The 12,717-nt window shown below is 36.7% G+C and overlaps 5 protein-coding genes across 5 annotated transcripts; 4 read left to right on the forward strand and 1 right to left on the reverse strand.

The window, feature by feature from the left end:
- Positions 1-25: 25 nt before the first annotated feature.
- Positions 26-2,119, forward strand: LOC143260473 (uncharacterized). Its single transcript, XM_076525952.1, has 3 exons — positions 26-1,322; positions 1,631-1,725; positions 1,804-2,119. The coding sequence occupies exons 1-3, from the start codon at positions 1,119-1,121 to the stop codon at positions 2,117-2,119; spliced, it is 615 nt and encodes a 204-aa protein (XP_076382067.1). The 5' UTR covers positions 26-1,118.
- Positions 2,120-2,854: 735 nt separating this feature from the next.
- Positions 2,855-4,916, forward strand: LOC117224253 (uncharacterized). The gene is made up of 4 exons (XM_076525951.1): positions 2,855-3,075; positions 3,209-3,426; positions 3,658-3,902; positions 4,075-4,916. The coding sequence occupies exons 1-4, from the start codon at positions 2,904-2,906 to the stop codon at positions 4,271-4,273; spliced, it is 834 nt and encodes a 277-aa protein (XP_076382066.1). The 5' UTR covers positions 2,855-2,903; the 3' UTR covers positions 4,274-4,916.
- On the forward strand, positions 4,351-8,355 carry LOC143260471 (uncharacterized). Its single transcript, XM_076525949.1, has 8 exons — positions 4,351-4,841; positions 5,148-5,419; positions 5,508-5,596; positions 5,674-5,853; positions 6,132-6,349; positions 6,519-6,736; positions 6,853-7,094; positions 7,254-8,355. Exons 1-8 carry the CDS (start codon positions 4,763-4,765, stop codon positions 7,453-7,455), a joined length of 1,500 nt encoding a protein of 499 aa, XP_076382064.1. The 5' UTR covers positions 4,351-4,762; the 3' UTR covers positions 7,456-8,355.
- Positions 8,283-10,178, reverse strand: mRpL45 (mitochondrial ribosomal protein L45). Its single transcript, XM_076525950.1, has 6 exons — positions 9,787-10,178; positions 9,394-9,717; positions 9,146-9,297; positions 9,020-9,068; positions 8,790-8,939; positions 8,283-8,718 (listed from the first exon to the last, which is right to left on the reverse strand). Exons 1-6 carry the CDS (start codon positions 9,838-9,840, stop codon positions 8,461-8,463), a joined length of 987 nt encoding a protein of 328 aa, XP_076382065.1. The 5' UTR covers positions 9,841-10,178; the 3' UTR covers positions 8,283-8,460.
- Positions 10,179-10,562: 384 nt separating this feature from the next.
- On the forward strand, positions 10,563-12,693 carry Fen1 (Flap structure-specific endonuclease 1). The gene is made up of 8 exons (XM_033477234.2): positions 10,563-10,752; positions 10,819-10,921; positions 11,007-11,173; positions 11,259-11,368; positions 11,433-11,636; positions 11,709-11,927; positions 12,105-12,293; positions 12,511-12,693. The coding sequence occupies exons 1-8, from the start codon at positions 10,671-10,673 to the stop codon at positions 12,583-12,585; spliced, it is 1,149 nt and encodes a 382-aa protein (XP_033333125.1). The 5' UTR covers positions 10,563-10,670; the 3' UTR covers positions 12,586-12,693.
- The last annotated feature ends 24 nt before the right edge of the window (positions 12,694-12,717 follow it).

Below are 12,717 nucleotides of genomic sequence, written 5' to 3' on the forward strand. Positions count from 1 at the left end.
TTCAAACTCGTTATTTAAACGCGGTGTCGTGCGTCGAAGTCGTATAACGTTACAGTACCGATACTATCGAATGTAAAAGCTGTTCCTGACGGTGTTCGGTGATAAAAAGACGCGCGACGATAAGGCGGAGTACAAATATCGCGACTACCTTTTCCATTTAAATACAGTCGCGCTAATTTATGAGATCGTAAACTTGAGATCACGTTCGACATGGAACGTATTCGAGATGAAAATGAAGGAAAGCGAACAACGTCGAATAAATAATACATATAATTATAGACGTTTTACACGAAATTCGTGTCTTCGACGGATGACGACGTCGACCGGTTTTATCGAACGGATTTAAATCCATAAAAAAAAACGGCGAGATCCGGGACACGATCTTACAAACGCGTATTACAAAAGAATTTATTTCGCTTCCGATACAAGAGATACGCCACGAAATATAAACGCTGCGGTAATATAAATTCCTGTCTTGCGAATCCCGGACGGCGGTTTTTATCGTTTCGACATCGGGACATTTACCATCGTGATAATCCCTAATTGGGTACCGAACCAAGAGACACCTGCATGTTATTTTCTCATCAGTTCGTATCCGGCAACAGTTATTGAAACCGCTGAACATGTTAGGCCGGATCCATTAAAAACATAATGCGGGTTCGGTAAGTAATAACATTAAATAATAACTACGGTCGTAATCAAAAGGTATTGGTACATCTTTTAACCGGATTACGATGATGTCCTCTGTTAACTCATCGAGTTCGTGAGTAAATGCTATTTTCACGATCGACGTCACCTTCGAATATTTCTCGAAACTCGCGTGAAATATCGCATTCAAAATTGTTGTTAAGTTGTGCCAGAAGTTAAGAAGTCTCGCGTGATATTTGCACCGGGAATATTCTGTGATATTGAACGAAGTCTCGGCAAATCAATTAGTTCGCGATCATCGAAACGCTTAGATATTTATAGCGCTTGAACGATTATTATTAAGCTAATGTTTAGCTTAAATATTATTAAGCCAAAGAATTCGCATACGAAAATCAATTTAGACATAATATAATATTCATTGGCAGCGGCTAAGCACTTCCGGATCTGGAAACCAGAAGAACCAAGGTGTCATGAGGCAACTGCTATTGCTTGTAGTCATTCACAATCTCGTGTCACCTGTTCGATCGATCCACGATCTGATATGGAACAAGCAAATGGAAAAATTCGAGTCGATCGCCAGCAGACCAAATTTCGCCGTTTTGTATGAAAACGACAGTCGTGCGAAACACACGTACAACTTCCAAGGGAAAGCTATCAGATTGGCCTATTACGATGTAATAATACTGAGTAAAAGTTTCTTTCGTATCGTTTTAAGTACTGCATTTTATTACCGAGGAATCCATTGTATTAAAAAAAGACGGTAGAGTTGCTCAAGGGCTGTAAAAACGAGCCGCGAAGCTCGATCATTCGAGCCTCCGCTTCTCGAATTGTCTATTTTTGTGCAGAATCCGAGCACGAATTAGGAAGAAATTACTGTGTTTAATTATAGAACAGTAGTTCCCCTGTTTTAATATTTTGCTAGCTCACATCTCGGCGGAACCGCCGATTAGGGTAACTGTAATCCACGCGGCTTTGTTATCAGATGCCGAACATTATCACCGGCGAGGAGAACGGAACATCCGTCACGGGTTATATCGGCGAGATATGGAAAACTTTAGCGGAATATTTAAATTTCACGTAATATCGTTCGAAGGAGAAGAAGAAAACGAGCGCCGAAATAACGAGCAGCGCATCAATTATAATCTATTGTTGTAGGTTGAAACCGATCCTTACGAATGATAAGAGCGTAGGATGGCAAATGGACAATGAAACCCTGTTTAGCCCAGGCTTATTAAGGATGCTTCAATTAAATCAAACGGACGTCGTGGCGAGAATCGAAGGAGGCTTCAACAGACGTTCGATAGCTCAGTTTTCGCATCCATTGAGAAGAACTAGGCGAGTTGCTGGAACTACGTTTAAACGCGAAGGCGATCTTACGGACATTAGAGTTCTCGATACTTTCGTAAAACCGTCGACAATCCGTCGAGATTTTAATTATTCGGTTACAAGCATTGCCCTGTGGATCGAGTAGATCTCGAACGTTCAATCGATCGTTCGATAATTAATCAACATGATTCTTATTATTCTCTTTAAAGTCGCGGAACGTTCGGCATCTCAGAAATTTCTCTACAAATTTCTAGGCAAACTACATACAGTAATGTCTCTCTAATTCACGCTCAGATTGCCCACAAAAATAGACAATTTAGGAAGTGGAGATACGATCGATCGTTCCTTGCGGTTCATTTTTATAGTCGCGAATTGTCAACAACTATAAAAACGAGCTGGAAGGCTCGAATAATCGTATCTCCTCTTCCCAGTTTGTGCGCGATCTGAGCGCAAATTAGCGAGAATTCTTTGAATCCGCGTCAAGTGCCCTCCGAATTGCCTTCAAATCGTATCAAGTGGCCTCCGAATTGCCTTCGGATCTCCTCTTCCCAAATTGTCCATTTTTGTGCGCGATCTGAGCGCAAATTAGCGAGAATTCTTTGAATCCGCGTCAAGTGCCCTCCGAATTGCCTTCGAATCGTATCAAGTGGCCTCCGAATTGCCTTCGGATCTCCTCTTCCCAGTTTGTCCATTTTTGTGCGCGATCTGAACGCAAATTAGCGAGAATTCTTTGAATCCGTGTCAAGTGCCCTCCGAATTGCCTTCGGATCTCCTCTTCCCAAATTGTCCATTTTTGTGCGCGATCTGAGCGTCAGTTAGGGAGACATTACAGTAACGTGTTGTACCTTCATTTCTTCGATGTTTTTTTTACACCCTCGTTCAGGATCGTCATCTACATAAAACCAACAACGAGGCATGTCACTACTTGGATGTTGAAGCTGTTCTCGAGAGGAGTCTGGCTCGCGATTCTGGCGACATACGTGCTCATAAGTGTATTCGCTTACATATTCCGAGCGATCGAGACGGGGATGCGACGGCAGTGCATGGCCGTGAACATGATCGATTATTTCTTCTACAATTTCAGCGCGATATGCAATCAAAGTAAGGACGAATCGGTCGAACCGCGGTGTCCTCGAATCGAGCGCGACCGCGTTTCATTCGTAAAGATGAAAAGAAACACGTGGCGATATCTGAGCGCATTTGTAACATTTGGCTCCTTTATTCGATTCGACAGGCTGCGATTCAGGTGCTACCAGTGAAAGTTCCAAGATACTGGAATATTCGTCGGTTGTGTTCGCTTTTCTGATCAACGTCTCGTTCAACGCGCTTGTGATCGGCTACATGACGCAAACGGTCACGGTGATGCCTTTCGACGACGTAACGTCTTTAATATACAATTCGCAATACGATATCATCACCGTGAATGGTTCAATGGCGCATATGTCGTACGAGGTATGATCCGTTTCGATCTGCTGACGAAAATGATTTGATTCGTTTCTGCGAGAACAGAATTGCTTGCTCGAGAACGAAACAGTGCCATTATCTCCTACGATTTATAAATTTAATCCGAAGAATTTCGATCCTATACAATGAGATGCAGAATATTTACATATAAACTTATAGATGTTTGTAAATACTATATTCTTTCGTGTTTCCATTGTTCTTTTACATTTACATTGGCAGAGGGATTATTTGCCGTCACACTCGTACAAGAAACCTACAAAAAGGGTTATCGTTGTGGACCATCCGGCTGAACTGTTCAGGAATCTGTGCTCGCAGGAATTAATGGCTACACTACTAATCGAGGAAGAAAAACAAGCCAACAGACACTACATGTGCGATCTGGAGCCTTTGATACTGCCTCGAAGTATGGACATAGTGTCCGGAATCTCGTTGAACTTCGAAAACAAACGGAGCATCGATTTTGGGTAAATAAGATGTAATTAATAAAATAATTATATATATGTATATATAATTGTTCAGCGGGTAGTTAAGATTTCTGATCGACGTGATCGCGGTAATTTGTTTCTCCAATTAAACGATCGGATATGTGACGATTTTGATATTTTACGAAGTCGCTGTACCATTTCCGTTGTGCAGATTACTGAAATTACACGAAACCGGCTTGATTCACGCAATGCACAATTATTGGTTGAAGACCAAAAGAAGGCAGCAGAGCGGACCTGAACCAGTCCTCTTGGAGCAAGTGTATTTGGTTATCTATTTATTGTTCGTTGGTATATTTGTATCGGTTACGATTCTCATATTCGAGCTAATTACGTTTCACAGCACGAATTAACGTGTTTCCTCGAACCGGAAAGTGAAATTTCCGCCACCTTGAAGAAACTGAACTGCACGCGTTTCCATAACTCGCATAATTTATAATAATAATGACAATAATAATAATGATGATAATAATAATAATAGAATATTCTAGCATGGATTTCGCTATATTTAACTAGAAAAATGTGCTGTCCCAGAACTTAGATCTATAAAATGGTTAGACCAAGACTCGATTCAACGAACACATATAAAATAATTAGTTTCGATCGTGATAGAAGATTACGGTATGAAATAATGTAAACGTTACTATAATCACGATTCTCCGATCTTGCGAATCCGGTAGAGCAAGGCTTATCGGTGTAACATCGGGGTACATTTAGCATCACGATAACGCCTAACTAGTCAGTGAACTAATAAAAATCTAACACGCGCGACAGTTTTACCCCAGTTTCTGTCCGGTTACATTTATTGAAACCGCGTTCGGCTGGTCGATCGTGTGAAAAATATGGAAAAGTCTGGAAAAGTGAACGCAGCGTTGCATAAAACGTCGGAACCGGTGAAATGTAATTTACGGAAAATAAAATGTAATTATCGCAATATTTCTTTAAGACGACGCGAGGAGATATAAAATATTTTATAAATGTAATTTATAAAACTGACATTGGAATTACAATAAATTCTCCCTAATTTTCCTTCAGCTTGTAAACAAAAGTGGTCAATTTGGAAGGAAAATTAGAGAGAATTATTGCACCTTCTTTGCTCGAATATTCCTGTTCCGTCTCATCGTTATGTTCAAAGTAAATTCAGTGTTGTTTTTTATTTTATTTTATTTTATTTTATTGCAAAAACCGTGGAACACCGCATCATCGCGTCGTGAAAGTTCATTTCAGTGTCAACAATGCAGAAGCAGCTGAGCACTTCCGGTTTCGAAAACTCGAGGACCCACTACGTAATTAGGCAACTGCTATTGCTTGCAATTGTCTGCGAGCTACTGATACCCGCGCAATCAATGGACGATATGCTATGGAACAAGAGAACGCAAAAATTCGAGTCGATTGCCAGCATACCAAATTTCGCCTCTTTGTACAACGATGACAACGAGAGCCGTGTGAAGGATGAATACAACTTCCATGGGAAAGATATTAGATTCGGCTATTACGATGTAATAATACCGAATGAAATTTGCTCGAGCTGCTTAATTTGTTTCGTTAATAAGGCAGATTTTAATTAGCCTGGTATTTTCTCATCAGATACCGAAGGTTATCACTGGCAATGAGACAGAAATCTCCGGCTATATCGGCGAGATATGGAAAACTTTAGCAGAATATTTAAATTTCACGTAATATCGTTTGAAGAAGAAAACAAAAAGCGCCAAAATAATGAGTAGAGTGCATCAATTATAGTCTATTGTTTTAGGTTGAAACCGATCCTATCGAAAGACGAATATATAGGATGGCTAGTTGACAATGGAACTGAGTTTAGCCCTGGTCTATTAAGGATGGTTCAATTAAATCAAACGGACGTCGCAGGGAGGGTTGAATCAGCCCCGGACAGAAGTATCGCAGCACAGTTAACGCTTCCATTGAAAAAAGCTAGGCGAGTTACTGGAGCTACGTTTAAACCTATAGTCGATCTTATAATTATTAAAATTTTCGAAACATTCGTAAAATCCGTAACAATCTGTTCAGATTTTAACTGTTTAGTTAGAAGCATTGCCCTAACGATAGTGGATCCTAAACAATTAAACGATAATTTGATACACCAATTACAAAGATTCTTATTACTTCTTTTAAATAATTTAAAGTGAAATTTCTGAAGACAAACTAATTTTGTGCTCATTCACGTTTTCTTCGATATTTTAAACCTTCGTTTAGCGTTTACATTTTCCTGAAAGCAACGCCGAAACATATTACCACCTGGGCGTTGCTGCTATTCTCGAAGAAAGTCTGGTTCACGATCCTGGCGACTTATATACTGTTAAGTATATGCAGTTACGTCTTCCATGCAACGGAAACGGAAATCCGACGGCAGAACATAAGCCTGAGCCTGCTCGATTATTTCTTCTACAATTTTGGCTTCTTGTGCACTCAAAGTAAGAACGAGCTATCAAACGCCAGCTTGAATCCAATGACTATTTCATTTGCAGGCGAAATGAGAAAATGAAGAATTCAGTACATTTACAGAAATGCATAAAACCTGTATTCTGTTTATAACATTACCTCTTTGTTGTTACCGGATTGAAAGCGTCGTTTCATTCGCAGGTTACAATTCACGCGATACTAACAATAGCTCCAGAATAATGGTACATTCGGTGGCTATATTTGCCTTGCTACTTAACGCGTCGTTCAACGCGCTTGTCATCGGCTACATGACACGAACGAACGTAGAACTGCCTTTCAATGGCATCGTATCTGTAATGGAGAATACGCAGTACAATGTTGTTGCTGTGAAGGAATCCTCGGTGCATAAGGGACTAGAGGTATAATCTATTTCGACCAGCGCGTATCGAAATTAGAGTGTACGCCAACAGCCATTTAGAATATTCGTGTCGCCAAACGAAGCTTCTTTTACGCATGTATATACATATGTTGCCAGGTGGCTGCTATTCCTAATCGTTCAAGTAAAAGTCCCAAGAAAAGATATTTCGCTGTGGACAATATCACTGAACTATACAAGACACTGTGCTCGAAGGAATTAGTATGCGCATATCTGTTGGACGAAGAAACAATACAGGACGGAAACTTCTGTGATCTACAGTCCATAGGACCAGTTGGATCAATAAACATAGTGTCCGGAATCTCGTGGAACTACAAAAACAAACAGATCATCGATTATGGGTAAATAATTGAATTGTATTATCATGATATGCACTTATATTGTACGATGAAATTGTAAGAAACATCAATTGAGTACTTGAACGCAAATGGAAGTTAATATTTTTGTTATCAGTGAGTTTTGTAATTTTTAAAAATTGCTGTATCATTTACGTTGTACAGATTATTGAAATTATACGAAAACGGCGTTCTAAACAAGATACAGCGTAGTTGGCACAAACAGAAAGTGGACGAGAATACACGTGAACCTGAAGCAATCGTCCTGGAACAAGTGTATTTAGTTCTCTTATTATTGTTCGGCGGTATGTTAACGTCGATCATAATTCTCATACTCGAGCAAATTACGTTCCATTGTAAAAAGTAACGTCGATTCAACAATTTCACGTCAATTTAACATCAGTTCGTATATCTTTCTCAGCACTAGACGTAATAAGATGAAACAATTAATTATTTCAACTTCGTTGTATTCATGTTAGCGATAACACGGAGAAAGTTATTCGGACAATACCTAAGCTAGATTGTACTATGTATATTTAAGGCCGGCATCAGATGGTCGGTTGACGGCGATTTGCCGCCGAAAGAACATTCAACTGCAGCTTTGTGCCACGGCGTTTTACTATTGAAAACAATAGTAATTGCGGTTCCGATTGAAAAATGTATACAATCTTAAATCTATAAAATATTTGACTTAGGAAACAACTCCACGAATACATTTTAGAGAATGATTTATTTCGATCGTAATGTGAGTTTACGTCGCAAAACACAAACCTCCGGGTGACCTAAATTCCGGTTTTACGCTTCCGTGACCGAGGGACTTATCAACTCAACATCGGAACATTTAAAATCATGATAACGCTTAATTAGACGTTGAATTTGCGAAACCAACACGCATAACATTCTCGTTTCAGATCTTGTTCTGCAGTATTTATTGAGTTTCAGAACTTTTAAATGATTCGGCTGAAAGCGATACTAATGGAGATTATCGATAATGAAAGCTAGTCTGGTGATACCGGCGATACGAAATGTAATTTTCCATGTTACTTTTTTAAAACGTAACTTTAAAACATATCGCGTGCGATGGCTAGCATTAACCATGAAAGACAGTATTAAAATATTGAGCAATTAAATATAGTCAATAATAAATAATGTTATAACAAGCATCACAATGATAAAAATTTTAACTCGGCGAGATTGATCTAACAATGTTTTATTTGCTACCACTTTGTTCAAAATATCAACAATAAAATCGATGCTAATTATAAAATCGTGTCGTTTGCTCACCATCTTTTACTGCTGGACTGTTGCAGCAACAGACTCCTCAGCATCTTTTACTGCTGGACTGTTGCAGCAACAGACTCATCAGCATCTTTTACTGCTGGACTGTTGCAGCAACAGACTCCTCAGCATCTTTTGCTGCTAAGTTATCTTCGCTCTTTCCTGGTAATGTAAACGTTTTTGCTGCTACTTCTTCCGGTGGTAGCCAACTTGGCACAATCTTTCCATGTAATCGCCAAATGCCGTATTCATTAGACAAATGCTTTTCGAATACTATATAATCAAGAACATCTTTCCTTAATATTTCGCTACCCTTTAACAGCCGCCCAAATCTATCGTAAATGCACAAAATCTGAAAAAAAACATCTTGCATGAAACAATATGGAAAAAATATATTGTATAAAAAATGAATTGCTATTGAACCTGTTGACTGTGAAACCGGACAGTAATTTGCGCAAATGTATTTTCCTTTGTTATTATACTCGTACATCTTGCATGTACAATACGTGTTGGTTCTAAGGATTCCAAGAATTTCCAAACAATTGTTTTGTCCTCTATGTTATGCAACATTTTCTACAATTAAACAGAGTTTAGCAATATGTTCTTAGTATTAGTATATTCAACCATAAAATATTCAAATATATGGAACTTACAGGATATGCAGCCTCTGTAACATATTGTATTAAATCATCCTTGTTTTTGCTGAAAATAAACAAAATTATTGTTTCACAAAATAATTGTTATCATTCTGTAAATAAACTTCTACACCAAACACTCACGTAACCAATGCATTATGCGCTTTCTTGTATATATCCAATGCGTGGTCTACAAATGCATCTGTTGTAAAATTATCATCATACGATTTTATTTTCCTAATAGCCATATAAGATCTACTCTTTTTTTCAGCAAATTCTAATTTCTGCTTTGCTCCCTAAACATTAAATGTGAAATGATTGTTTATAATTTACAGATTATAATATAATATAATATAATAATAATAATGTGAATTTAATCTGTACTTATGTACCTCTTTTGTGATACTAGAATATCTTCCATCACCCTCTGGTACAACGTAAGGTTCAAATATATTGGGTGTACTAGAAATGAGAACTGGCCTTTCAGACCATTTCCTTTGAGGTACCATACCATACTTTTTCATTCTTGCTCGAAATCGTTCTCTTGACATTGTAGCATCGTCGTCGTCTTCTTCAAAGGTTGGAAGTTCTACTTTAATAAATTTTTCTCTCCTTTCTTTACGGAACTTTGGATTCCAATGTTTGGCTATATTCCTAAGTTGTTGAAAATTGTAAGACGGGTAACTAGCTGGACCTAAGATTAAGTGTTGATTATTCTGGAAAGGAATTATATTTTCTTAAAGATCAGAAGCATTTATTAGATTCAATAATAAGATTCAAATTACCTGCATATATTTTCCAAAAGCACAAATGACGTCCTTGTATTTTGATATCATCATTACAAATTAGCTTTAAATTTAGCAACGATAAATTTTTATATACTTGAATTACAGTATAATTATGTTAGCATACATTCAAGTTAGGTAGTAATATAATAACAAAGGTTACTTAAATACAACGTAACATATCAAATAGTGATTTAGGTACTTTTTAATAACTCAAAATAAATGCAAACATAGTTGTGTGTGTGTGTGTGTTATTGAAAACCACTTCAAATATATTACTTCTGCAACAAAATATTATTATTTTTTCGTTATAAGTTCTTTAATCACTTATGTATATACGTTACGATTACAATGTAGTGTTCGCAGGAAAATAGACTACGCAAGGAGTGGGGCAGGCGACACATGCGCCAGAATCACACACTGCGGTGTGGTGTGAGAAGCAGAAATTGCTATGCTCTGATTGGCTGACTATTCAATGCTAAGACAGGATTTACTGCGGATAAAATGGTGAGAACGTTTGCTAAAGATGGATTCATATATATAATTTTATATGTACAGTGAGATACCTGTTTTTGGCTCATTATGTATGTATATATAATGATCTTATTTACAGTCATTAATATAAAATTATTATATACATACATGTATCCATAGATTAGACCTTAGATCGATAGATCTAAGGAAGATAGATCTAACGAATTTTTAAAAGGAAGTCTTCGAAATTTACGGAGTTTTTACCACAGATTTTAAAAAATTTAGGTTGGCAATTCTGGATGCAATACTAAATTGGCGCGAATTCTTGGTCACAGTACACGTTTCTTGTAAACATAGATTTTTCGACATTACGTAGTGCAGTATAATCTGATAGTTTTGTTTTAGTTATCATGGGTATTCTAGGTTTAGCAAAACTAGTTGCTGATATTGCACCAAATGCTATTAAAGAACGAGAATTGAAACATTATTTTGGTATGTTTTACAGCACTTCAATATAAACGACATTTTTTAACTTATAATTTAAAAACTGTTTTTCAGGTCGTAAAGTTGCTATCGATGCATCTATGTGTTTATACCAATTTCTTATCGCTGTTCGGAGTGAAGGTGCTCAACTTACTACAGTAGATGGAGAAACAACAAGGTACCTACATGTTTATAATGTATTTTATTTTATTCTTGAAGTTGATTGTTTTATAGTTTATCTTTACATATTATTACGTTTATAGTCATTTGATGGGTACATTTTATCGAACAATACGCTTGGTAGAAAATGGAGTAAAACCTGTATATGTATTCGATGGAAAACCTCCAAACTTGAAAGGTGACGAATTAGCTAAGCGTGCAGAAAGGAGAGACGAGGCACAAAAACTTTTGCAAGCTGCAGAAGAAGCTGGTAATTATAAAGATTATTTAAGTAGTTATTCCATTCTTTATGTCTGTTACATTATTTTTAAGTCTCTTTTAATATATTCTCTAAGGAAATGTGGAAGATATCGAGAAGTTTAATAGACGATTAGTGAAAGTTACAAAAGAACATGCAGATGAAGCTAAACATTTGTTGAAATTAATGGGTATTCCATATGTTGAGGTGAGTAAAATGTAAAAGTTTTATAATATTCCTAAAGTGTATATTAATATATATTTATATAAAGGCACCTTGTGAAGCAGAAGCACAATGTACTGCTTTAGTCAAGGCTGGTAAAGTGTTTGCAACAGCAACAGAAGATATGGATGCACTTACTTTTGGATGCAATGTTTTACTTCGTCGATTAACATTCAGTGAGGCTAGAAAAATGCCTGTACAAGAATTTCATTTTGATAAAGTATTAGAAGGTCTTGAATTAAATCATGATGAAGTATGTAGTCTTTACACTTTTATCATACAATGTATCAATATGAGTTTCATTCAATATGTTATTTGTTAATAGTTCATTGATCTGTGCATTATGATGGGTTGTGATTACACAAACAGCATTAAAGGAATTGGCCCAAAAAGAGCAATTGAATTGATCAAGACACACAGATCACTTGAGAAAATTGTTGAAAATTTAGACTCAAAAAAATTCTCGGCTCCAGAAGATTGGAATTATAAACAAGCTCGAATATTATTCCAGAAGCCTGAAGTGACAGATCCTGATAAAATTGATGTAAAAAAATACAATGCATATACTATGTAAAATACTGCTAAACTCTATTTGTTACATATTGTTGTATTATATTTTTCATTGTTGCACGAAGTGTGAAAAGGAGATGCTATATTTTAATTTATGCAATATTTGCTTTTTTACTCTCAATATATTGATATATGTTTTTATTCTTCTTAGTTAAAATGGTCTGAGCCAGATGAAGAAGGACTAGTTAAATACTTATGCGGTGATAAACAATTTAATGAAGATAGAGTAAGAAGTGGAGCAAAGAAGTTACACAAAGCAAGAAATACTTCTACCCAGGGCAGATTAGATACCTTTTTTAAGGTCTTGCCAAATTCAAATCCTAGTCTTGCAAAGCGCAAAGTAAGTAAAATTCTACTTTTTTTTGTCTCCCTTTGCCCACTGATCTTTTGATGCATACCATTTTGGTAGCCAATGCTTGATATACATCTACCTTTACTGTAATCTCACCACTCATTTCACCACTTTCTCAACGATATATACCTCTTCTACAATCTTTTCCTTACACGATTTATATATATGGAAGTCCAAATAAATATAATTATCAACTTCAAAATAGGCAGAAGAAACGAAGGGAGCTGCAAAGAAGGCTAAGAAAGGCGCTACTGGAAAATCACGTGGAAGGCCAAAATAATTCATAGTCACTGATGATGTACATTCAAACAATCTCTCTCATATGTATATCTCTTAATTTACGTCTGAAATTATTCACATTATTCAATACAGGAAAAGTCACAAGGAATTTAAGTTCGTCTATATCTAAATG

This window comes from Megalopta genalis, chromosome 13, assembly GCF_051020955.1.
Source record: "Megalopta genalis isolate 19385.01 chromosome 13, iyMegGena1_principal, whole genome shotgun sequence".
Lineage (NCBI taxonomy): Eukaryota > Metazoa > Arthropoda > Insecta > Hymenoptera > Halictidae > Megalopta > Megalopta genalis.